This window comes from Somniosus microcephalus, chromosome 20, assembly GCF_052327205.1.
Source record: "Somniosus microcephalus isolate GS21.2 chromosome 20, FLI_Smic_1.0, whole genome shotgun sequence".
In the NCBI taxonomy this organism is placed as follows: Eukaryota; Metazoa; Chordata; class Chondrichthyes; order Squaliformes; family Somniosidae; genus Somniosus; species Somniosus microcephalus.
This window is the reverse complement of record NC_141006.1, coordinates 54,465,270-54,492,564: the sequence shown is the minus strand read 5'-3', so window position 1 is coordinate 54,492,564 and position 27,295 is coordinate 54,465,270. Positions and strand designations below refer to the sequence as shown.

Sequence of the window (27,295 nt, the reverse complement as noted above, 5' to 3'; positions counted from 1 at the left end):
AGTGTTATAAGACAAAACATTTGACACTGAGCCATATAAGGAGAAATTAGGACAGATGACCAAAAGCTTGGTCAAAGAGGTAGGTTTTAAGGAGTGTCTTAAAGGAGGGAAGAGAGGTAGAGAGGCGGAGAGGTTTAGGCAGGGAATTCCAGAGCTTAGGGCCTAGGCAACAGAAGGCATGGCCACCAATGGTTGAGCGATTATAATCAAGGATGCTCAAGAGAGCAGAATTAGAGGAGTGCAGAGATCTCAGAGGGTTGTGGGGCTGGAGGAGATTACAGAGGTAGGGAGGGGCAAGGCCATGGACGAATTTGAAAACAAGGATGAGAATTTTGAAATCGAGGTGTTGCTTAACCGGGAGCCAGTGTAGGTCAGCAAGCACAGGGGTGATGGGTGAACGGAACTTGGTGCAAGTTAGGACACAGGCAGCCAAGATTTGGATGTCCTCAGGTTTACGTAGGTTAGAATATGGGAGGCCTGCCAGGAGTACGTTGAAATAGTCAAGTCTAGAGGTAACAAAGGCATGGATGAGGGTTTCAGCAGTGGATGAGCTGAGGCAAGGGCGGAGACGGGCGATGTTATGGAGGTGGAAATAGGCGGTCTTAGTTATGCCGCAGATATGTGGTCGGAAGCTCATTTCAAGGTCAAATACGACACCAAGGTTGCAAACAGTGTGGTTCAGCCTCAGACAGATGTTAGGGAGAGGGGTGGAGTCAGTGGCTAGGGAACGGAGTTTATGGCGGGGACCAAAAACACCATCTACAAGGCACAAGTCAGGAGTGTGATGGAATACTCTCCACTTGCCTGGATGAGTGCAGCTCCAACAACACTCAAGAAGCTCAACACCATCCAGGACAAAGCAGCCCGCTAGATTGGCACCCCATCCACCACATTAAGCATTCACTCCCTCCACCACTGGCGCACCGTGGCTGCTGTGTGTACCATCTACAAGATGCACTGCAGCAACTCGCTGAGACTTCTTCGACAGCACCTCCAAAACCTACAACCTCTACCACAACACAATAGCAAAATACTGCGAATGCTGGAATCTGAATTAAAAACAGAAAACGCTGGAAATATTCAGCAGGTCAGGCAGCATCTGTGGTTAGAGAAACAGAGTTAACGTTTCAGGTCTGTGACCCTTCATCAGAACTGGGAAAAGTTAGAGATGTAAACAGATTTTAACCAGGTGCAGAGGCAGGGAAAGGGGGAGGGGAGAAAAGAACAAAAGAGATGGTCTGTGATAGGTTGGAATGCAGGAGTGGTTCAGTGCTGCAAATGGGAATGACAGAATCATCAACAGGTGCCGTCTGGAAAAAATAGGGGCAGAGGTTATGGTCTGAAATTGTTGAACTCGATGTTGAGTCCAGAAGACTGTAAAGTGCCTAATCGAAAGATGAGGTGCTGTTCCTCGAGCTTATGTTGAGCTTCATTGGAACAGTGTAAGAGGCCGAGGACAGAGAGGTCAGAGTGGGAGTGGAGTGGGGATTTAAAGTGACAGGCAACCGCAAGCTCGGAGTCACCCTTACAGACTGAACGGAGGTGTTCCGCAAAGTGGTCACCCAATCTGCGTTTGGTCTCCCTAATGTAGAGGAGACCGCATCGTGAGCAGCGAATACAGAATACTAAACAGAAGTACAAGTGAATCGCTGTTTCACCTGGACGGAGTGTTTGGGGCCCTGGACGCATTCTTTGTCACAGTTTTCCATGCTTCCTAAATTGGCACCAAGAACAAGTTTTCCCCTTGATCTCCATGCCCAAATCATTAATGTATATGAAGACCGAAGAAGGTCCCAACATGGAACACTGGGGGACACCACTAGCTACATCTTGCAAATCCGTGATGTATCCAGTTACTCCTACTCTCTGCTTTCTCTCCACCAACCAATCCTCTATCCACGTCAGCACTTTCTATTTAATATGATTGGTCATAACCTTCACAAAAAGTCTCTTATGGGCACTTATGAACAGACAAAAATGATGGACAAGAAAAGACCAGCTGGTCCATCGAAAGTACTTGTCCCATATAGTGACGGTGCACCTGAGCTTCATGGTCCTCAACATCGTCCGCTCACCAGAAGCCATGTAATCTCCTGTGAGAGAAAAAACCGTAGGCCAATTCTGCAGAAAAAAATCCAGGAAACTCTTTCCTGACCCTCCCCCCGTAATGATCAAAACAAGTTCCCGGAGACCACAGTGGTTGTGAGGGACATCACCCAATACCCCTCGTACCTTTTGTACACAGTCAAGAACTTTGTCAACACCTTTTGAAAATCTAAATATATACCACCCACTGCATTTCCTTTTTCTATCTGTTTACTAGTTTACTTGATTAAATTTGTCAAGCATGACTTCCTTTGCAAATCCTTGCTGACTGATTCTGATTAGCCCACATCTTTCTAAATATTCACTAATGTTACCTATTATTATAGTCTCTAGCAGTTTCCTTACTACTGATCTGAGGCTAACTGATCTATAGTAACCTAGCTTGTCCCTTTCTGCTTTTTGAGCAGGCTAAAACATTCTCTAGTCCTTTCATCATATAACTCCCTCAGTATTTGAGCGAGTAGACTATCCAGGCCTTGTGATAACTTTAAGTCTGTTTTCAACTCAGCAAACCCCTAAGTTGATCAAAGGATCAATAATGCAATAAACTGTAGGTCCCATCGCTGTAATAGAATCCTTTCATTTGCACTACAGTTGCTGGGATAGCTCCACCTCCTTATAACATTCACTTTTTCTCAAGATGGGAGAAACAGCTCTGAATCCCAGCTCTGGCAACATCCCACAGCCAGACAAACCCAGCCAAGAGTGAAGGTTAGGCCGGTTGTAAATAGTATTATGAGAATCACTGGCATAAGAGACAGCTCGAGGGATCCCAGACTCAAAAGAGCAAGGGCTAGTTTTGAAATTTGGTTCCTGCTGGATAACTTCCATGGAATACTATATCTACCTTTCCTCATTCATTGTCCTTCACATACCATTATAGAGATACACAGATGCACATTCACACGTACACAGTGCTATAATGTACACAAATGGTGCAGATCTCCTCTATAAGTGGTTTACAGTTTCTGTGTGTGGTGCACACATCATAACTTTTAACCTGCAATGTGCTGAAAGGATAGAATTCAGATCGGCCTTTAGAATTGACAAATCAGCTGATTTTTCTAGCGTGGGAGTCTGCCGTTTCTCTCAGTGGTGCTGTTTAGTGGGACAGTTAAGTACAACATGCTCCAGCATCTCCTGTTACGCAGCTTGCCTTATAGTTTTTAGGAGCCCCTATAGGGCCTGCCTAGACCTCAGTCTATGTGCTAGAATCAACAGATTCTTGTCACATTTGGTCCTGGAAATAAAATGATTTCCACTAGCTATATATTGCAGTGCTGACATTCACAAAACTGTCTTCTTTCCAGGCAAAAAAACGGAGTGATAATGTATTGGGGCGCACTGTACCTCTTCATTTTCATCATAGGAGCATCTTTTATCTTTGCAAACATCATGGTTGCTGCGGTGACTTCAAACCTGGAACAAGCAATGACAGAGCAACAGGAGAAGAGGCATACACTGAGCGGTGGGTCGGGTCTACTGACTGAGGTATGATGTGAGCCAAGAAGCGAGATACCTACTGACATAGAATGGCCCTTTAGAGCTGTACTCTCCAGCCCACGCTTAGAGAATGAAAGTCTCTGTAAGGGCCCTGTGTGAAATGGGTTTGGGCAGTCTAATCCCAGTTTTGAATGGACATAGGCACAAAACTGCCCCTAATTTAGCGACAATCTCGCTCAAAATGGCCACAGGATAGCTAGTGTGGGAAATGGAAAAATGTCCGACTGCACAGTATGGGGTGTTTTGAGGCATTGACTGAGGCACATTATTGGGAGGGACTAGACTAGCTTTACTTTGCTGTCTTCACCTTGGGAGCTTGATGTTGACACTGGGTGTGTTGCATTCCCCAGCACTAACATCTTGCTGGGCTGGTTTGATGGTGCATTGTATTGATGTACTAAGGCCTAATGCCACAGCACAGTATTACCCACGAATCCTGTCTTGACCCTGTCATTGGGAGGGAAGAGGGTGTTGATGGAGGCAATAGCCCAGAATTTGCGGACAGCGGCAAAGCGACGGCGCTCACTGCTGACCTCGAAGAAAGCTGCCCACAAAGACCTAGAGATCTCTGTGGAGTGAATTTCAGCTCTCCAGACCCTAGTTTGAATCTGATGCCAAATTAAGCGAATCGCCAGTGTCCAGCAACAGTGATGTCATCAAGCAGGCTAAGCAACCAATCACAGTGAAGAATTCTCACAGACAACAAACCAGGAAGTAAAATGCACATATTCCAATTTACTTTTTATAAATTTTACAGAGCGCGAAATAAAGATTGAGTCATACTCATAGGATTAAGGTAGAAGCTGAAATATCATAAACAAACTTTAAAAATATATATATTTTAAAAACCACATTATTTTTAATCAGATTAATGGAAAAATTTGACATTCAGGAAATATAAAATTAGCTTTTCAGGGCCAGAACAGTTGTTCAGCAGCCAATATGCCATTAATAACCCAGTTACACCTCTTTCAACAAGGTTTAACTTTTGGGGGGGGATTAACAGCGATATTCTAGCGTAATAGGGGAAGTTTTCATCCTTCAGTGTGATTTGAATTGATTGCCGGCTCTGAGGAGTTCCACGGCGCAACCCGTGGCAGAGCAGGGAATGACTGATCGCAGCTTCTGGATTGCTGCATTTATCTGCGCATGTGCTAAATCCTGAAGTTGCTGTCAGTTTCAGAGGCGTAATGACGGCGAACACTGACAGTTTTGCCGTCATTACCACTGCGAAATTCGGGCCATTGTGTTCTGCCTAGGGGGAAGGTTGGGTCAATAGCTGTTCTTGTACACCTCCAGGCTGAAACCTTGCGCGCAGCATCTGCAAAGGCCGGACAGCACAGGCTATATGACCTCTCACTGAGCAAACAGTGCATGGGACAAAATAAGTTTCACCAAAAATTGGGCTAGGCATAATTTAAAAATAACCACAACTCATCAGCATCTTGTTAACATGCCACTTGTAACAAGCATCAGAGCTCATACTGCCCTGAATCTTTCTGGCTGTCCTTGTTGTTATGTGACCCCCCTCACACATGTCCTGATATGGACGACAAGAGCCTCAGTGCCAAATCAGAAATATGTCCTGTTTGATATCATAGGAATCTTTAAAGTTTGATACCATAGGAATATTTTTTGTTAAGGTTTTGAGATGACCACTTTGAATCGATTACTGCGGACTTTGTTTTCTCTATGTTGGTAGAGAACAGTGAGAGCTGACTGACTGGCCCCAATGATACAACTAAGGGCTCTGAAAGGTCAGGTGTTAGAATCTGCAGGGATTAACAGGTGATATCGGTGACCTTTGACACTCTCGGCCCAGGATGTTGCCTCTGTTTGGGAACCTGTTTACAGAGACAGAGATAATTGCTGAACCACCAATGGATTTGAGTTTTCTGTTAGCAGATATTTCAGCCAGTCACATGCCATTGTATCTTTTGATTGTTGATTGACAGTTCCACACTCAGTCAGAGAAATATATTCTGCAGCCTTTGGCCAGTTTAGCAGTTGTCTTCCTGAGCTCAATTCCTTGTCAGTGTTCTGGGTTGCTAACACTAGTCCAGGCTCAGTGTTATTAGGAGGGTCAGTGAAGCATTGCTTCTTTTACTGTTTTGCCAGGGATTGTGGATTTTATGTTGTAAATTTAATGATACAGCCATTTTTCTACTGTTTAACTTGTCTTTTAATAATCTTCATTCATAAATCATAGCCTAAGCCACACGGTCTGAAAGTGATTCATCTTCTGTTACTCAAAGACAAAGAAGACATGAGACGGCTGGTGGCAATTCCAGTGAGCTAATTACAATTCCACCCCTGGGCACCGCTATATTACCAGATATTGCATCTATAAGGGCACACTCCACTTCAGAGGGAGAAATAGATCACTTATGGGAATGTTATTTGGTGCCGAGCACAAGAAAATCATAACTGTTTAAAATGATTACTCACAGTGACAGGGCTTAAGGAGAAAATCAGTTTGTGTTTCCAATTACCAACAGCGGCTTTCTTTATAAAGTGATGATTAACATCATGAAATATAGAATGAGAGGTTGAGAGGCACACTTCTTGGTCTAGCTCAAATTCAGCTCAATGGGTTTGTATGGGAATGAAATGGGATTTTGGAATTTCATGGTAAATGATTGGTGATATAGACTGATGTGATGGATTGTGTATTGGTGACACCATAGAATGATACAGCACAAAAGGAGGCCATTCAGCCATCGTGTCTGTGCCAGTTCTTTGAAAGAGATGTCCAATTAACCCACTCCCCAATTCTTTCCCCATAGCCCTGCAATTTTTTCCACTTCAAGTATTTATTGAATTCCCTTTTGAAAGTTATTATTGAATCTGTGTCCACTGCCCTTTCAGGCAGTGCATTCCAGATCATAACAACTCGCAACGTAAACATATTTTTCCTCATAGCGCGTCTGGTCCTTTTGCCAGTTACCTCTGTGTATCTGTGGATCGATTGTGTATCTCTGTCCTCCAGTTACTGACCTTCCTGCCACTGGAAACAGTTTCTCCTTATTTACTCTATCAAAACCCTTGATGATTTTGAACACCTCCATCAAATCTCCCCTTAACCTTCCCTGCTGTAAGAAGAACAATCCCAGCTTCTCTAGTCTCTGCACGAATCTGAAGTTTTTTTATCCCTGATATCATTCAACTAAATTTCCTCTGCACCCTCTCTAATGGCTTGACATCGTCCCTAAAGTGCGGTGCCCAGAATTGGCCACAGTGCTCCAGCTGAGGCCTAACCAGTGTTTTATAAAGGATTAGCATAACTTCCTTGCTTTTGTACTCTATGCTTCTATTTATAAAGCCAAGGATCCCGTATGCCTTTTCAACAGCCTTCTCACTTGTCCCGACACCTTCAAAGGCTTGTGAATGTACACGCCTCTCCTTGTGCTGTGACGTCACTTCGCGATTTTTATCCCGTGCCACTCACAGACCGCCCTTTTCCACCACTCCGCTCTCGGCCTCGCCCTTTTCAACGTGATCGATTGCGTATTGGTGATGTCGACTGATGTAATCGTTTGTGTATTGGTGCATTGGTGAGCGACTCAGTAACCAATGTTTAGTACAGTACAAGATTTTCACCTGTTAGTGTTATTTTAATGCTTGATTTGTCCTAGATCTATTCCTCCTATTAGCACTGTACTCTGAATTCCATTATCAGTTGAAAGACGAGAATGAATCCAGTCCAGAGTTGAGCTTGGTCCATGTGCAAGATTGTATCAAGCAGATCATCATGGCTCACAAGCAACAACCGATGAAGTACAGCACCCTGGAGAATCTCAACCTCACATCGTACGAGGAGTTCTGCCTAGTGCTGGAAGCCATCCAAAGAAACCTCCAGTACTATAAGCAGATTCGCCAAGAGCTCAGTAGGTGGGGACCACTGCTGCCATTCTTTAATATACAGTGCGAGCTACTGTCACTCCCCCCCCCCCCCATAGTGAGCTACTGTCACTCCCCCCCACAGTGAGTTACTCTCTCTCCCCCCCCCCCCGCACAGTGAGTTACTGTCACTCCCCCCCCCCCACAGTGAGTTACTGTCACTCCGAACCACCCACAGTGAGTTACTGTCACTCCCCCCCCCACAGTGAGTTACTGTCACTCCCCCCCCCCACAGTGAGTTACTGTCACTCCCCCCCCCACAGTGAGTTACTGTCACTCCCCCCACAGTGAGTTACTGTCACTCCCCCCACAGTGAGTTACTGTCACTCCCCCCACAGTGAGTTACTGTCACTCCCCCCACAGTGAGTTACTGTCACTCCCCCCACAGTGAGTTACTGTCACTCCCCCCACAGTGAGTTACTGTCACTCCCCCCACAGTGAGTTACTGTCACTCCCCCCACAGTGAGTTACTGTCACTCCCCCCACAGTGAGTTACTGTCACTCCCCCCACAGTGAGTTACTGTCACCCCCCCCCGACAGTGAGTTACTGTCACTCCCCCCCACAGTGAGTTACTGTCACTCCCCCCCCGACAGTGAGTTACTGTCACTCCCCCCCCCACAGTGAGTTACTGTCACTCCCCCCCCCCCAGTGAGTTACTGTCACCCCCCCCCTACAGTGAGTTACTGTCACTCCCCCCCTCAGTGTGAGTTAATGCCACTCCCCCCCCACAGTGAGTTACTGTTACTTCCCCCCCCCCACAGTGAGTTACTGTCACTCCCCCCCCACAGTGAGTTACTGTCACTCCCCCCCCCACAGTGAGTTACTGTCACTCCCCCTGCCACAGTGAGTTACTGTCACTCCCCCCCACAGTGAGTTACTGTCACCCCCCCCCACAGTGAGTTACTGTCACTCCCCCCCACAGTAAGTTACTGTCACTCCCCCCACCACAGTGAGTTACTGTCACTCCCCCCCCCACAGTGAGTTACTGTCACTCCCCCCCCCCCACAGTGAGTTACTGTCACTCCGAACCACCCACAGTGAGTTACTGTCACTCCCCCCCACAGTGAGTTACTGTCACTCCCCCCCACAGTGAGTTACTGTCACTCCCCCCCACAGTGAGTTACTGTCACTCCCCCCCACAGTGAGTTACTGTCACTCCCCCCCACAGTGAGCTACTGTCACTCCCCCCCACAGCGAGTTACTGTCACTCCCCCCCCACAGTGAGTTACTGTCACTCCCCCCCCCACAGTGAGTTACTGTCACTCCCCCCCCCACAGTGAGTTACTGTCACTCCCCCCCCACAGTGAGTTACTGTCACTCCCCCCCCACAGTGAGTTACTGTCACTCCCCCCCCCCCCCACAGTGAGTTACTGTCACTCCGAACCACCCACAGTGAGTTACTGTCACTCCCCCCCACAGTGAGTTACTGTCACTCCCCCCCACAGTGAGCTACTGTCACTCCCCCCCACAGCGAGTTACTGTCACTCCCCCCCACAGTGAGTTACTGTCACTCCCCCCCCCCCACAGTGAGTTACTGTCACTCCCCCCCCCACAGTGAGTTACTGTCACTCCCCCCCCCACAGTGAGTTACTGTCACTCCCCCCCCCACAGTGAGTTACTGTCACTCCCCCCCCACAGTGAGTTACTGTCACTCCCCCCCACAGTGAGTTACTGTCACTCCCCCCCCCACAGTGAGTTACTGTCACTCCCCCCCCACAGTGAGTTACTGTCACTCCGAACCACCCACAGTGAGTTACTGTCACTCCCCCCCCACAGTGAGTTACTGTCACTCCGAACCACCCACAGTGAGTTACTGTCACTCCCCCCTCAGTGTGAGTTAATGTCACTCCCCCCCCACAGTGAGTTAATGTCACTCCCCCCCCACAGTGAGTTACTGTCACTCCCCCCCCTCAGTGTGAGTTAATGTCACTCCCCCTCCACAGTGAGTTACTGTCACTCCCCCCCCCCACAGTGAGTTACTGTCACTCCCCCCCCACAGTGAGTTACTGTCACTCCCCCCCCACAGTGAGTTACTGTCACTCCCCCCCCACAGTGAGTTACTGTCACTCCCCCCCCACAGTGAGTTACTGTCACTTCCCCCCCACAGTGAGTTACTGTCACTCCCCCCCACAGTGAGTTACTGTCACTCCCCCCCCCACAGTGAGTTACTGTCACTCCCCCCCCCCACAGTGAGTTACTGTCACTCCCCCCCCCCCACAGTGAGTTACTGTCATTCCCCCCCACAGTGAGTTACTGTCACTCCCCCCCACAGTGAGTTAGTCACTCCCCCCCCCCCCACAATGAGTTACTGTCACTCCCCCCTCCCCGCAGTGTGAGTTACTGTCACTCTGATCCACCCAGAGAGTGAGTTATTTTGCTGTGTTTAATGGTTATTTTGGTTTGTCTACTCAGCATTGTGAAATCGTTGCGAGACATCTTGTTTAACCGTGAGCAGCAGAAGCTGATTATGCACCATGAGAAGCGGATAATGGACATGACAGAGGTTCTGCTCACCAATGATATGCCGACGTTCAAAAAGAAGGAAATGCTCAGCAACATGTTGACACTTGAAAAGGTGAAAGTCTTGGCCATCAGACTGTGCCCCATGGCAGCTTGTAGTTTGACCCAGGGCCCTAAAGAATTCTTCAAACGCACACTGGGTTCTTCTTGCAGGCGGCTGTTATTTTATCATTTGTATTTCCTTATCATGTTGTAATTTAAGCTATATTGATAACTCCAGGCAGCACTGGGATAAGCAGCCAACAGGGTGTTGTTTCATTAAATGCTTGATCAACCACTTAAATACTGTGGCTACTGGAGCAGATCAGAGGCTGAGTATTCTGCGGTGAATGGCTCACCTCCTGAATCCCTGAAAGCTTTTCACCAGCTACAAGGCACAAGCCAGGAGTGTAATGAAATACTCTCCACTTGCCTGGATGGGTGCAGCTGCAACAACACTCAAGAAGCTCAACACTATCCAGGACAAAGCAGTCCATTTGGTTAGCACCTCTTCCATTAATGTTAACCTCCACCACCGGTGCACCGGAGCTGCAGTGTGTACTATCTACAGGATGCACTGCAGCAACTCGCCAAGTATTCTTCGGCAGCGTCTCCTAAACCCCGCGGCCTGCACTACGTAGAAGGACATGGGCAGCAGGTTCATAGGAACATCACCTCCAAGTCACATATATCTCTGACTTGGACATATATCGCCATTCCTTCATCGTCGCTGGGTCCAAATCCTGGAATTCCCTACCTAACAGATTGTGGGAGCACCTTCACCGCATGGACTGCAGCGGTTGAAGAAAAAGGCCCATCACCACCATCTCAGAACAGCTAGGGATGGGCAATAAATGCCAGTCTTGCCAGCAACACCCACTTCTTGAGAATTAATATAAAAATATAGTAAAACCCAGATTAGCGTGCTCAGAAAAAAAACACTTCAATTAGATTTTCTGCAGAGGTTCGGCCCCTTACAAGGCTGACTGGGAAACCCCTGAAACATGGGGATCCAGCGCACTCGGGGCACTGCCCTTCAGCCTTTGGTTCTGCCAGAGTTAGTGAGAATCTGACAGAACCCCCTGAGGAAATTTGGGACTGCTGTATTTTGGGTGAGATATTAAACCAAGTCAATTTAGGTGGATATTAAGGATCCCTGGGATTATTCAAGGAAGAGTAGGGAGTTTCCCAGTGTCCTGGCCAACTCCCTGTTCTTAAATGTAGAAAACATCATTGGTAGATTGACCATGGAATTGCTCATAGGGTGTCAAAGAGATTCAGTATGGATTTGTGAAGGCTAGGTCACATCTGACTAAACTTTTGAAGTGGTCACTAACATGGTGGACTGGGGGGCCTAGAAATTCAGTTGGCGCCGCGCCAGGGCTTTAGCGCCGGAAATTTAGCGCCAGTGCTAAGTCCCCCTGCGCGCGCCAAAAATTCAGTAGCGCCGCGCCCAAACGGCTGCCGGCGCTACAGGAGGGTGTCAGCGCCTCGAAATGGGCGCTGACTGCCGCATTGCGGCGCAATTCCGGCGCTGCGGCACCCGATGCGGTGCGGCAGGCTGGGGAAGTGCAGGCCTCCTCCTTCAGTTAAGGAGGAGCTGCCTGCACCCGCCCGCTGGCCGTTGAAATCTTGAAAAAAATGAGCCCGGCACCTCGGAGAAGTGCCGGGCTCGCAGGCCAGACGCATCTGTTCCCCGGGGGGGGGTGGAGGAGTCCGGGGAGGGAGGTGCGGGCAGGCGGCCGGCGGGAAAGCGGCCGGCCGCCGCGCGACCTTAATGCGCCGGCGCTAACTCGCGTAGGACTCTGCTGAAACATCGTTAGTTGCGGCTGTCACGGGCGAGGCGGCCGCAACTCAATTTCGGCGTTGGGGCACGGCAACCGGGACGCTGCGCACACCGATGACGTCATCGGTGCCGGCGCAGCGCAACCGGTCTAACGCCGATGGCAGGGCCCCACTGAATTTACAAACCGGCCATAACTCCGGCGCTAGGCCCTCTAGCGCCTCAAATGGGGCGCTAACCCTACTGAATTTTCAGCCCGGGATGTCTATGGCTGTTTTTTTCGTATTCATTCACGGGATCAACCAACACCACCAAAAAATGATTCAGTGGCCATTTATCTCATTGCTGTTTGTGAGATCTTGCTGTACACAAAGTGGCTGCCCTGTTAACCAACATAACAACCATGACAGAACTTGAAAGTGATCCATCTTGTGTGAAGCATTTTTGATATACCGAGAGAAGTGATAAGGTGCTATTTAAATACATTCTATCCAGAAACACACGAACCAGCCCATCAACATGATTGAGGCCCTATGTTACTGTGAGTGTGGTGTGGTATGAGGCTTATCTTCCCAATGGGCACAGCTCCTGACATCCAGTCCCTTTGCTTTTGGATAAAAACATGTCTTAGGCTGAACAACTGCATCCTTTTTTTGACTGATTGCAACCTCATCTATCCACTTCCTACTATATCCCATAATCCTTTCTCTCTTCAGAAATGCTATCAACAACAACAACTTGCATTTATATAGCACCTTTGATGTAATAAAAACATCCCAAGGTGCTTCACAGAGGCGTTATTAGGACAGATGACCAAAAAACTTGGTCAAAGAGGTAGGTTTTAAGGAGCGACTTAAAGGAGGAGAAGGCAGGGAGATTTAAGGAGGGAATTCATGAGCTTGGAGTCTGGGTGGTTGAATGCATAAGAACATAAGAAATTGGAGCAGGAGTAGGCCAATCGGCCCCTCGAGCCTGCTCCACCATTCAAAAAGATCATGGCTGATCTGATCCTAACCTCAAATCTTCTATCACTCTCCATCCACCCGAACCCATGTGATCTCCCGGGAGAGGCGAAAAACCAGATAAAAAACCCAATGGCCAATTTGGGAGAAGAAAATCTGGGACATTCCTCTCCGACCCATCTAGGCAATCGAAACTCGTCCAGGAGATCACTCTGTCCCTATATTTTCTACAGTACTTACCTTCTGTAAAGGCGATCTCCACCCCAGCCAGGAACAGGAATAAAACCATCTCCTGAAATCTAACACAGAATTAGAACACAGTAGGAGCAGAACCAGGCTACACGGCCCCTGGGCCCACTCCACTACCCACAGGGCCATGACCATTCTGAACCTAGACTCGTCCAATTTCCTGCCCGCTCCCCGTAACCCTTAATTCCCTTTACTTCTAGGAAACTATCTGTGGTAAACCACTGTTATACCTGTCTGTATGTGTATGTGTATTCCACTAGGTACAGGTCTGGACATGCCTCGGCTGACTCCTCCCACTATTCCCGGTATATAAGTGACTACCTCCCAGTCCCTTAGTATTCTGGACGGGTCGACCACTCGAGACTAGACCTTCATTCTTTAGTTAATAAAAGCCTCGTTGTTACTCGCTTAACCTCAGTCTTTTGAGTAATTGATGGCGCATCACTATCTATTTCTGTTTTAAATTTATTTAATGATGTAGCTTCGACAGCTTTCTGGGGCAGCAAATTCCACAAACCTACCACCCTCTGAGTGAAGAAGTTTCTCTTCATCTCAGTTTTGAAAGAGCAGCCCCTTATTCTAAGATTATGCCCCCTAGTTCTAGTTTCACCCATCATTGGGAACATCCTCACCGCATCCACCCAATCAAGCCCCTTCACAATCTTATATGTTTCAATAAGATCGCCTCTCATTCTTCTGAACTCCAATGAGTAGAGTCCCAATCTACTCAACCTCTCCTCATATGACCACCCCCTCATCCCCGGGATTAACCGAGTGAACCTTCTTTGTACTGACTCGATAGCAAGTATGTCTTAAGTATGGACACCAAAACTGTATGCAGTATTCCAGGTGCGGTCTCACCAATACCTTGTACAACTGCAGCAATACCTCCCTGTTTTTATATTCTATCCCCCTAGCAATAAAAGCCAACATTCCATTGGCCTTCTTGATCACTTGCTGCACCTGCATACTAACTTTTTGAGTTTCGTGCACGAGGACCCCCAGATCCCTTTGTACTACAGTACTTTCTAGTTTCTTGCCATTAAGATAATAACTTGCTCTATGATTTTTTCCTGCCAAAGTGCATAACCTCACACTTTCCAGTATTGTATTCCATCTGCCAAATCTCTGCCCACTTACTTAGCCTGTCTATGTCCCTTTGCAGGTTTTTTATGTCCTCCTCACTCACTACTTTCCATCCCATCTTTGTATCATCTGCAAACTTTGATATGTTACACTCGGCCCTCTCCTCCAAATCGTTAATATAGATTGTAAAGAGTTGGGGACCCAGCACTGACCCCTGCGGAACACCACTAGTTACTGGTTGCCAGTCTGAGAACGAACCATTTATCCCAACTCTCTGCTTTCTGTGAGAGAGCCAATCCTCCACCCACGCCAGAATATTACCCCCAATCCCGTGATTTTTTATCTTGAGCAATAATCTTTTGTGTGGCACCTTGTCAAATGCCTTTTGGAAGTCTAAATACACCACATCCACTGGTTCCCCTTTATCCACCCTGTATGTTACTTCCTCAAAGAACTCAAGCAAATTTGTCAAACATGACTTTCCCTTCATGAAACCATGCTGAGTTTGTCCTATTAAATTATGTTTATCCAAATGTCCCGTTACTGTCTCCTTAATAATGGACTCTAACATTTTACCAACCACAGATGTTAGGCTAACAGGTCTATAGTTTCCAGCCTTCTGCCTACTACCCTTTTTAAATAAGGGTGTTACATTAGCAGTTTTCCAATCTGCCGGGACCTTTGCTGAGTCCAGGGAGTTTGGGAAAATTATTACCAATGCATCCACAATCCCTACCGCCACTTCCCTCAAGACCCTAGGATGCAAGCCATCAGGTCCAGGGGATTTATCCGCCTTGAGTCCCATTATTTTACCGAGTACCACTTCCTTAGTGATTTTAATCGTATTTAGCTCCTCTCCCCCTAGAGCCCCCTGTTTGTCCAGTGTTGGGATATTCTTAGTGTCCTCTACTGTAAAGACTGATACAAAATAATTGTTCAGCGTTTTTGCCATCTCCATGTTTCCCACCATTAATTTCCCGGTCTCATCCTCTAAGGGACCAACATTTACTTTAGCCACCCTTTTTCTTTTTATATAACTATAGAAACTTTTGCTATCCGTTTTTATATTTTTTGCTAATTTACTTTCATAATCTATCTTCCCTTTCTTAATCAATCTATTAGTTATTTTTTGCTGTCTTTTAAAGACTTTCCAATCTTCTATCCTCCCACTAGATTTGGCTACCTTATATGCCCTTGTTTTTAGTCGGATACTATTCTGAATTACTTTACTTAGCCACGGATGGCTATCTTTTCTTTTACACCCTTTTTTCCTCAGTGGAATATATATTTTTTGGAAGTTGTAAAATAACTCCTTAAATGTACACCACTGATCATGTACCGGCTTACCCTTTAATCTATTTTCCCAGTCCACTCTAATCAATTCCGCTCTCACACCTTCATAGTCTCCTTTATTCAAGCTCAGCACGCTTGTTTGAGATCCAACCTTCTCACCCTCTACTTGAATATGGAATTCAACCATGTTATGGTCACTCATTCCAAGGGGATCCTCTACTAGGACATTTTTAATTAATCCTGTCTCATTACACAGGACCAAATCTAAGGTTGCTTGCCCCCTGGTCGGTTCAGTTACATACTGCTCAAGAAACCCATCCCTAATACACTCAATGAACTCATCCTCAAGGCTGCTCTGCCCAATTTGATTTGTCCAGTTAATATGATAATTAAAATCCCCCATAATTATAGCTGTTCCCTTATTACAAGCCTCAACTATTTCCTGATTAATACTCCGTCCAACAGAGTTGCAACTGTTCGGAGGCCTATAGACTACGCCCACTAGTGTTTTTCCCCTTATTATTCCTTATCTCCACCCAAACTGTTTCACTATCCTGCTCCTTTGACCCAATATCATTTCTCTGTATTATAGTGATTCCTTCCTTTATTAACATAGCCACCCCACCTCCCCTCCCTTCCTGCCTGTCCTTCCTGATTGTTAAATAACCTGGTATGTTTAATTCCCAGTCATGGTCACCCTGCAGCCATGTTTCTGTAATGGCCACAAGATCATACCCATATGTCATTATTTGTGCCGTTAACTCATTCATTTTGTTACGAATGCTATGTGCATTCAGATAAAGAACTTTCAAATATGTTTTGTAACACTTAGTTCCTGTTTTTTCCCCTTTTAGTACTTTACTTTTTACTCCATACCTTCTGTCCCTTCCTGACACGTTCTGTTTTTTACTTCCCCCACTGCTACCTAAGTCTATGACCTTCTCCGTTGTCATTTCTATTATTTGCTCTCTAGAAACCTCCCCCCCACTAATTAGTTTAAAGCCCTCTCTACAGCCCTAGTTATATGATTCGCCAGGACTCTAGTCCCAGCACTGGCCAAGTGGAGTCCATCCCAACGGAACAGCTCCCTCCTGCCCCAGTACTGGTGCCAGTGTCCCAAGAAGCAAAACCCATTTCTCCCACACCAGTCTTTGAGCCACGCATTTAACTCTTTAATTTTATTTATCCTAGCCAAATTCACTCGTGGCTCAGGTAATAACCCAGAGATTATTACCCTTGAGGTTCTGTTTTTTAATTTGACCCCTAGCTGCTCATACTCCTTTAACAGAACCATCTTCCTTGTCCTATCTACGTCGTTTGTACCAACATGGACCACGAAAACTGGATCCTCCCCCTCCAAGTTTCTTTCCAGCCCAGAAGAGATGTCCTTAACCCTGGCACCGGGCAGGCAACACAGCCTTCGGGACTCCCGCTCTTGACTGCAGAGAACCCTAGCTATCCCCCTAATGATACTATCCCCTACCACTACAACATTTCTTTTTACTCCCTCCACTTGAATGGCCCCTTGTACCACGGTGCTGTGGCCAGGTTGCTCATCCTTCCTGCAGTCTCCGCTCCCGCCCTCACAGGGAGTAAGAACCTCGATCCTGCTTGACAAGAGCAAGGGCTGCGGCTCCTTCAACACTTCCTCCTGGATCCCTGTACCTGCCTCACTCATAGTCATACCGTCCTGTCCCTGACCTAGCAGCAAACACTTATCGCAAATGTAATCACAGTGAGCCTCAATAGGGTCCACACCCATATCTATGTAATTAATTAAATTTATTATTATTAGTTATGAAGACCCTCTGCCCCGATATAGATGATACTATTACACCACTATTCAATAGGACTTACCAACTTAAAGGAATAAAAGAGAAGGAAGAAAACCAGCTGATCACCAACCTCCTCCTTGAATACTGTCTGTGGGGCTTGTTTGGTTGACTCGTCTCGCTGCTCCACTTCCGCAGTGCTGTCTAAGCCAAACTCTAGCCAATGGTGGAACGAAAGAAATCGGTGATGCACAAGAGGCCAGAATTGGAGGAGCGCGAATTGGAGGAGCACAGAGATCTCAGAGGGTTGTAGGGCTGGAGGAGGTTACAAAGATAGGGAGGGGTTAGGCCCTGGAGGGATTTTAACACAAGGATGAGAATTTTTTAAATCAAGGCGTTGCCAGATCGGGAACCAATGTAGATCAGCAAACACAGAGTTGATAGATGAATGGGATTTGGTGCAAGTTAGGACACGGGCAGCAGAGTTTTGGATGCGCTCAAGTTTACGGAGGGTGGAAGATGGGTGGCTGGCCAGGAGAGCATTGGAATAGTCAAGTCTGGAGGTAACAAAGGGGGTTTGGGGGTTTCAGTAGCAGATGGACTGAGGCAAGGGCAGAGATGAGCGATCAATTTTCTCTTGTACTCATTTATACTGTCCGTTTCAGTGATCTTCATTGGTAACTGATTCCACAACTCTTTGGACAATAAACTTTCCTCTAACTTCTCCTCTTACTCCCAGTGTCCTCATTTGTAGCTTGTGACCCCTGGAACTTGAACCACAGGGAACAATTCACCTGGATCAACTTGGTCAGTTCCTCTCATAACCTTGCACAGTTGTTAGGTCTCCTTGAAGTCTTCTATTCCAAAGAGTGTAATGTAAACAGAAGACTTGACAGAACCTTGGGTAAGATTCCTGTGCTACTTGTGGTGCTGACCTTAATTAACTTGTGATTTAATGGCTCAAAAGTTTCATCAAACCCCTCCTCTAAACATTGTCTTGGGAGAGGGCTATTCAATAGGAGACTCATCTTCACCCTGTTCTTGTGCATTTCTCAGCTGCAGATTACACTAAAGAAAGAACTTGCATTTATATAGAACCTTTCACATCCCCAGGACATCTCAAAAGTTTTTCACAGCAAATGAATTACTTTTAGAATTGTAGTTGCTATTGTTATGTAAGCAAACACAGCACCCAATTTGTGCACAACCTGGTCCCATAAACTGCAATGAGGTAAATGACCAGCTTAGCTTATGTATTTAGGTCTCTGCAGTGGGGTTTGAACCCAAGATCTTCTGACTAAGAGGTAAGAGTGCTACCACTGTGCCAAGGATTACATCCTAATCTATGTGGGGGCAACGGGATGGAAGCGGGGAATAATCTGTATATGCTTCTGAGTCTTAATCTTTATTTCTTTTCTTGACATCAGGTGCGCAGGATAAACGATAGCCTTACGAGTAGCGGCATATCCCCAAGGTCGATGGATAGCGCACTGTCTGCTGCACACCTGAGACATGTGTCTGATAACTAGTTACTTGGTATCAAGCTCAACACACCATCTGTTACACAGACACATTGAAGCCTCTGGTAGACTTGGCCCTGCAGTGTTGAGGAACAGTTCAATGTCATTATGAAGATGTTGTTTCCAGGACAGCAATGAATGCGATCAGTGTAGATTGGAGGCATTCATTGGGCTTGAACATACAGGCAACTCAAGTCAGGCTCTCTTTATAAGGTTATAGACTGCAGCGTGGACAGGATGGATCGGATCTGCCCAAGTTCTTTCCAGCCCTGCAAGAGCGGTGAAAGGGCCAATGCTCGTTTGTGACATCTGATTCTGATTGAGGAAGAGCGGGGGACAAAGCCCCATAACAATCAGTTCCATCGTGCTGCAGCCACAAAGGAAGAGTGCTTCTGAGATCGAACTGAAAGGGATCCACACTGGGGGACACTGCACTCAGTAGAAAGGGAGCCTCGGGGAACATGCAGTGCACCCGCCCACTGATGCAAGCACCCAGATGACGAATCCGTGTCACATTTGTGCCCCACCCGTACAGCAGTTATATGCACAGCAGCTTATACTGGTCCTGCTCTCAGGTGCTGGGGCCCCTGCGGTGGTAGGTGGAGAGCTGTAAAAGAATTGCACACAAGCCATACAGTACCAGATGAAAGGAAACTGTCAGTTTCTATCCAGTACTGCACTATGAGTGTGTTATTGTGCTGCAAGGTAAATCAGGTGGATGTAAAAGTTAAAAGTAGCAATATATAGCAAATAAATATTTTCAGTTAAATAATGAGTAACAAATGCCTTTTATTATATATATGATATACATAATATGAATAAAGATTTTATTAAATATTTGCAGTGTTCATTGTTTTAGCGCAGCCTTCATACCAAAGCTGGAATTTAGTCCTCCTTTTCTTGTTCTTCAGCAAAAAGAGACCAAACAATGGTACCAGGGATGTAGAAGGGTCTTTATACAACAGAACTATTTTGTTGAACACCGGACCCCACTTCCTGAAGTTCCCGGCCTTGCATGATTGAAATCAGGAGCTCACTGTGTGAGGGCATCACAGGCACAGTCCAGCATCCCATTACTGTGTGGAGGAAACATAGGCACAGTCCCACGCCCCTTGCTGTGTGGGGGAATCACAGACAAAGTGCCACGACCCATCACTGGATTAGATTCAGATCCAGAGTCCCGCCTGTCTCATCGCTGGCAGATACTGACTCATGGGGCTGGATTTTCATTGAGGAGGCGGGACTACAACTTTTGGGGTTGTAGTCCCGCCTCCATCGAGTTCTAGCCAACCCACGCGGTTTTGTCTTGATTGACCTTGTTGAGCCCACCCAGCGGGCTCAGTAGGCCAATTAAGGGCCACCCGGCAACAGGTGACGTCACAGATTGATATTTCATCTGTCAAGACCTTTTGACAGATGAAATATCAGCGTTTCACAGCTGTTTGAAGCTGTCAAACACTGACAATCTGAACTCTAAGTTAATTCCTTCCGCTCAGGATGATTTAGAGATCTCCCTGGAACAGAAAGCTGAATGCTGCAATTTTTGACAGCTCGCAGCCATTCTGCTTTCTGTGCCGGTGAGATGAGGGACTCCCGAGACCTGAAGGAAGGAAGGCTGTAAAGGTTAATAGAACTTCTTTAAACACTTTACACACACCAAACACACTTACCTTTGCACTCATGCACCCATCACTCACCTGAACACCGGACATGTCGACCCCTCCGAGCCCTTCATCCCGACGGTCCGCATCCTCTAACTTGCCGTGGTTTGGAGCCATAGGGAATCCCACACTTCAACATTAAAAATAGGGATTAGGCTAAAAACTGCCTGTTAACTACCTGTTAACAGGCAGTTAATTGGCACGAATCCCCTTCCCGCCTCAGGGAGGTGGGTCCTAGTGCGGGTCGGGTACCCGCCTCCTTTGAAACTGGCATGGAGGCGGGATGGGTTCGGGACCCCCGATTTCGGGATTTTAACCCCCCACATGCCTCCAATCCCGCCTCCACGGCCCAATGAAAATCCTGCCCATAGTATCCCTCCTGTCCCATCACTGGCTAGCACTGACCCATAGAACCCCTCCTATCCCATCACTGACAGATACTGACCCATAGTGTCCCTCCTGTTCCATCACTGACAGACACTGACCTGAAAATATATTTTGTTAATCATGCTGCCAACACTTAAATTCAAAACACACGTGGTTACCTTATAAAAATTAGAGAGATTGAATGGATTGGCTGCTTATACTAAGACAGCCTGGCAGAAGGCTGTTGTGACATTGTACAAAAAAGACTTTGGCCTAGAAATTCACTATAACCCCGTTTGGGGCGCCAACCTCACCAGGGCGCTAAAAGTAGCGCCCCAGAAGCAGTCGCGGCCGCCTGCCAGAAATTCAGTTTGCGCGCACCAGAGGGAAGCGCGGCGCTACTGGAGGCACCCCGCATCCCTCTTGGGGCGCTGCAGCTGAATATCGCTGCGCAACGTGCAGGAACTCAGGAGGTCGGGGACGGCAGCGCGGAGAGGTGCTGGCAGGCGGCCAGCAAAAAAAATGGCCGCCCCACACCTCCTTTAATTAGCGCCTCTACCGCCGCAGGTAGGCCCCCCTGAACCGGTCGCAAATAGCGCCCGGCGTTAAATATCGCGATCTGGGCGTTAGCGGGGCGCTGCGCACACCGATGACGTCATCGGTAGCGGCACAGCGCTAACGGCTGAATTTAGTGGGAGGTGTGGCCAGTGGCTTCCGACACACGTAGCGCCCTCTTAAGGCGCTAACGGGTGGCGCAGCCCACTGAATTTCTAGGCCTTTGATTTTTGACATTGCTTAATCCTTCAGGTATGACGCAGTTCAGTCTTTACTTCCCAGAATGTCCTTCGGTAACAGGAACCTCAGTGTGTTCTTAATAAATGTCTCTCTTGTTTTAATTGAACATTTTTCAGAATTGAAATAAAATATCAAACAGCGTTACAGACACTGGCCCAGAAATTCGATCACGCCGAAGACGGGTATGCAGGGGGCAGGGCCTGCAGGGGACATGACGCACTGGGGCGGTGCATGTAGTGGGTGGAGGGTGGAATTTTTTAATTCTCCCTAACTCAGGGAGACTGAGGCCAATTGTAGTCCTCCTGCCTCAGCTCCTGAACATTCAACTTCCTACCACATCTGGAGACTGTTTCCCACCTTTTGCTCTATTTATGATTTCAGATACAGAGTCATCTCAAACGTGACTGATGTGTGTACTGTAAATGCCCTTTAAACAATTAAAGGGCTGCGGCAGGCTCAGTCCCCAGTGATTCGATCAGATCTGCTGTTCCTGAGGACCAGTGGATGCTGTGGGTTCAGCAGCCCTAAGAATCCATGTGAAACGAGATTTTGACATCTCAGTTCTCAGTGGGTGTGACTCTGGGACACAAAACACCCCCACAATTCAGCATTATTTGAAGTCAATGGAAAGGAAAATCGGGCGGAGTGTATCGCAGGCGCTCGTTTTACACCCCGCGCCAAAATTGAATATTCCGCCATTAGTCAAATTTAGCCACAAAAAGGGCTAGAGCTGTCAGTCAAAACATCACAGCAGGGCAGAAGGGATAAGATTCTCAGAATTGGAATAAGTGTTGGGGATAAGTGGAGGGAGTTTTACTCTGTATCTAACCCGTGCTGTACCTGCCCTGGGAGTGTTTGATGGGGCAGTGTAGAGGGAGTTTTACTCTGTATCTAACCCACACTGTACCTGCCCTGGGATTCTTTGATGGGACAGTGCAGAGGGAGCTTTACTCTGTATCTAGCCCGTACTGTACCTGCCCTGGAAGTGTTTGATGGGACAGTGTAGAAGGAGCTTTACTCTGTATCTAACCTATGCTGTGCCTGTCCTGGGAGTGTTTGATGGGACAGTGTAGAGGGAGCTTTACTCTGTATCTAACCCGTGCTGTACCTGCCTTGGAATGGTTGATGGGGGCAGTGTCGCTTCACTCTGTGTAACCCATGTTGTACCTGTCCTGAGAGTGTTTGACGGCTGACATATATGTATCTGAAATGGGAAATGACACTTCCCTTAGCAATAGCATCCATCATCTTTAATAGGTTATGAATAGGTAGTTTCTTCTCTGCTGCAAACAAACACAATCTAATGGACTGAGCCCCAGCGATTGTCGGTGCCGGATATCCTTTGCTGGATGGTGTAGCTCACTATCTCCTCACACTGCTGATTGACAGGGAAGTCGATGTGAAGTCTGCTGTTTCTGAGCACTGCACAGGACAGAATAATGACAGAATAATGTCTCCTGTCCAGATCTACTTGGAAAGTATTTTTTTTTTTGCAACGGGGCAGAAGCTGGTGAGGACGGGATGGTGCAGAGCCTGGTTTGTAAAGCTTTACTTCAGAACAATAACCTCATCTCTGGTACCATTGCAGGCAGTAAAGGGGTTAAAATTGTCTGCCACTTTATCGCACTATGCTGCATAACACACAGAAACAGGCCATTCTGCCCAATAGGTCCATGCCAGTGTGTATGCTCCACAATAGCCTCCTCCCACCCTTCTTCATCTACTCCCATCACCATATCCTTCTACTCCTTTCTCCCTTATGTATCTATCTAGCTTCCCCTTATATGCATCTTTCGCCTCAACTACTCCTTGTGGTAGCGAGTTCCACATTCGAACCACTCTCTGGGTAAAGAAGTTTCTCCTGACTTCTCTGTTGGATTTATTAGTGACTATCTTATATTTAAGGCCCCTAGATTTGGTCTTCCCCGTAAGTGGAAACATCTTCTCTGTCAAACCTTTTCATCATTTTAAAGACCTCTATCAGGTCACCTCTCAGCCTGTTCAATCGTGTGATTGGCCTCAGGAGTAGCAGGTTCTTATGACACACCTCTACCCCAGCACACGCACACACACCAGCCTGAATGCTGCTTTTTAACAGCCTGAACTCTCTGCTCAGCCTTTTTGCGAGAGATTGAATTACATGATCCATTAATTCTGAGTCAGGATGGTTGGACACCGTGCAGAGTAACTGATGGCGGAGCTCCATTGAGTCCTGCCACCGACACAGCGTCACATGCAGTGGGGTGGCAATGTGTCAGAGTACTGTGCTGAGATTGCAGCGCCTACATGGTGCCGTATTCATGTCACATTTCACTGATGCTCGGGTAGAAGTAATACACCAAGCTAACTGGCATCTGGAACCGTGAACTCCAAAAAAAAACATCAAATGGGCCGCTCAAAACAGTTTCACTTTCTGTTCGCGCAAACAAAGTGAAGTCAGCAGAAATTTAAAGAGCTCTCGTGCTGGAGTGAGTTAGGCACGGCATAACGCACAGGCTGGAGGGAGTTAGACACGGGATAACGGGCTGGAGTGAGTTAGACACGGGATAACGCACAGGCTGGAGTGAGTTAGACACGGGATAACGCACAGGCTGGAGTGAGTTAGACACGGGATAACGCACAGGCTGGAGTGAGTTAGACACGGGATAACGCACAGGCTGGAGTGAGTTAGACACGGGATAACGCACAGGCTGGAGTGAGTTAGACACGGGATAACGCACAGGCTGGAGTGAGTTAGACACGGGATAACGCACAGGCTGGAGTGAGTTAGACACGGGATAACGCACAGGCTGGAGTGAGTTAGACACGGGATAACGCACAGGCTGGAGTGAGTTAGACACGGGATAACGCACAGGCTGGAGTGAGTTAGACACGGGATAACGCACAGGCTGGAGTGAGTTAGACACGGGATAACGCACAGGCTGGAGGGAGTTAGACACGGGATAACACACAGGCTGGAGTGAGTTAGACACGGGATAACGCACAGGCTGGTGTGAGTTACAGTATAGAAGGCAACTATTCGGCCCTTCGCACTGTACCAGTGCTAGCTCTCTAATTGGTCCAATCCCCTTTCCTTGTATCCTTTTATATTCTTCCTTTTCAAACACTTATCCAATTCCCTTTTAAATGATGTTCCAGCCAACGTTCCCTCGAAGCTGTCTGCCGCTCCCGAGGCCGGCTTTTCCAATATTAAATTTCGCACATTCGCGAATCTTTGAATGGGCCGCGCAGCCCGTTAAAGGGGCCGCACACCCAAATTTAAAATTAGGGGGAACATTGGTTCCAGCGTCTATCTCAGTGGCCCCATGTGATAAAGCAATTCTTTGTTCCAGTAACCCTCTGAGAAAATATTTCTCCCAACTTTCCTTCTGTTGTTCGAGTGATAATCCTCAGTCTGTGGCTCTGTTACTGATACACCAAGTGTTCTTTCACTAATCACCCTCTGAAAACCTTTCAGAAATTGGAAAACATTGATTCGATCTCCCTGGACCTTCTCTATTCTCACCAACATCTCTTGCTGTTCGGGATGTTGCAACAGTTTTCACAAACATTGACAGATACCACACTCACTGTGTGCGGGCACCAGTGGCCATATCGGGAGTTTTATTTTACTGGCTGGTGCTGGGAACATTATGGTCTGTTTGCTTTATAATGCGAGTAATAGCCTAGCCTGGAGCTGCAGGAATCTTTATTCAAGTTTCGGGCTGAAGGTCGGCTACATTAATGGGAGTCCAACAGTAAATGGAGAGGCATCGATTGAAGCCAACATGAAATTGCAAGGCAAAGCTCCTTTGTAAAGGAACGTTGCCCAGCGACCGCAATGCCCGGGTGGGAACACGACAGGGAGCGGCCCAGCTCCTGGTGGGGAGGACACTCTGTTTTCTACAACTAATACTGACATTTGCCCTTCCCCTCAAAGCACAGATCAGGGGCTCGGGTTAGAGAACAAAAGGATTTTTTTTAAAGACTGACCGAGGAAGGCTGGCAACAATAAACAGCTGAAAGTGCCTGCAGTCGGTTAAAGGGCCCCTTCCCGGAGGGTCCCGACTCAGGAGAAGCTGGAACATTCCCTTCACTGATCAGTGGAACTCGGAGTTTCCTTCACCCTCCACCCCCATCGTGGGCAGGACATCCTGAACAATATCCCCCCCTCCTTTATCTGTGACAGACAGGTGTGGCGATAAGTGGTGTGGTGGAAATGCAACCAATCTGCATCCCTTTGGGTTCTTTTATCCAATTTCCCCCCTTCTTCCTCTGGAGGTGCTGACCCTCACTGAGATACAGACCCATGGGCACTGGGCGCCCTCTGTTACCTCGGCCAAGTGGCCAAGTGTGAGTTTAGACAATGAGCATCGGCAGGATTGACTGTATTCCTAGAGGCTTCCTCACAGGACCTCCTCCCTCTTCCTGCTCCGCCCCACACACTCCTCCTATTGGCCATTCCATGCACTGTCTCATTACCTGATTGGATCCAATCAGTCTTTTCTTTCCCTCTCCAACATTTTTATAACTAATAAGCGAAAGTGTTGAAAAAAAATTACGCCCCAGTGATTTTTCTCCCGGGTTTTTGCTCCCAACAGTGTCCTGGAGATTAATCTTCAATTCCTGGATACTCCAGGGCAATCCTGGAGGGCTGGCAGCCCAATTAGTCATAATGAGTCGATACCCGGCTAGGATATTGTTGCTATCCACTAAATGAGGATGTCACACACAAGTCACATTAACATTTACCATATCGTTATTGTAAAGTAGCATGTTAGAAATGAACAGAGCTGGCTGGTCCCCAGTGATATGATCTAGTAATCAACCTCGTAGGGTCTTTTGGCGTTTTGTCCTGACTCTCTGCACCCCTCACACGTTGGACAGGTGAAGCTCAGGGCGAGGGCTAGTCCTCCGAAGATCTCGATGCAGCTTCCCGCCCAGCCAAAGTATAGCGAGCTCCCGCCCTGGTACTGGGTGTGGGTGTCGGGGCTGATTTTCTGCATAGAAGTCATGTAGAGAGTGAGTGGGGTGATGCAGAGAGATCCGGCTAGGATAATGACGACTCCACTGGCCCCGGCTACATTCCGAAGAGGAAAGTCCATCCAGCAGCGTATCCCAACACTGGCCACAATGATCCCCATCCCACACACCAGAAGGGAACTCAGCATGAGGGCCCTGGACCACTGCACAATCTCATCCCTCTGGTACACTGTGGTCACTGGCCAGCACTGTTTGGTGTCCTGCAGTTCCAGGCACGATTCCCACAGTCCGTCAGACTTCACGGCCGTGTTCTTCCCCAGGTTAATGGGCCCCTGTCGCCACTGCGGAGTCAACACTGCTACAAACACCAAGACCAGCCCGACAGGAGCGCTGACAATCCCAATGATCATCGGCAGTGGGGTTCGCATGCTGCAGATACTCAGGGTCCAAACAGAACCTGCAAGGAGACAAGAAGAGGAAGTCAGCGCAGATGAAGAGCATTTGGAAACAAATGGTCCAGTTTCAGACTAGTGAATGAACAAGATTCCGTGACCTAGAAATTCGTCTTGGGCGATGGCACAAAACGGGCGGTATGGGATCGGCCGCCCGTTATACGCAGCGTGGGATATTCAGTTCTATATCGGGCAGCCGATCCAATACCACCCATATTGCACCCCCCCCCAAACAAATTTCTAGGCCACTGTGAATGGGACCCGCCTGAGTCTCAATCGATCCCCAACGAGAAGAGGCTTCCTGCACCTGAGCGCAGCAAATATTGGAAAGTTGGGCCGGCACAGCGCACAGCTATAAAGGAACCACTCAATTTTCCCCATTTGC

The 27,295-nt window shown here is 47.5% G+C and overlaps 2 protein-coding genes across 5 annotated transcripts in view; one reads left to right on the top strand and one right to left on the bottom strand.

The window, feature by feature from the left end:
* The window catches only part of LOC147103275 (cation channel sperm-associated protein 4-like), a 72,764-nt gene extending 53,251 nt beyond the window's left edge, over positions 1 to 19,513 (top strand). For 3 of the 4 annotated variants that reach the window (XM_085962734.1, XM_085962735.1, XM_085962737.1), the window contains 3 exons: positions 3,417 to 3,597; positions 7,289 to 7,500; positions 9,923 to 13,415. In XM_085962734.1, coding sequence (XP_085818860.1) covers positions 3,417 to 3,597; positions 7,289 to 7,500; positions 9,923 to 10,226 — 697 coding nt within the window. In that variant the 3' untranslated portion in view covers positions 10,227 to 13,415. Of the gene's footprint in view, positions 1 to 3,416; positions 3,598 to 7,288; positions 7,501 to 9,922; positions 13,416 to 18,581 lie in introns of those variants that run through there. The other variant, XM_085962736.1, reaches the window with a different exon arrangement.
* The window catches only part of LOC147103273 (claudin-23-like), a 31,871-nt gene continuing 24,022 nt past the window's right edge, over positions 19,447 to 27,295 (bottom strand). The window contains exon 2 of the mRNA XM_085962738.1: positions 19,447 to 26,915. Coding sequence (XP_085818864.1) covers positions 26,293 to 26,886 — 594 coding nt within the window. The 5' untranslated portion in view covers positions 26,887 to 26,915 and the 3' untranslated portion in view covers positions 19,447 to 26,292. The remainder of the gene's footprint in view (positions 26,916 to 27,295) is intronic.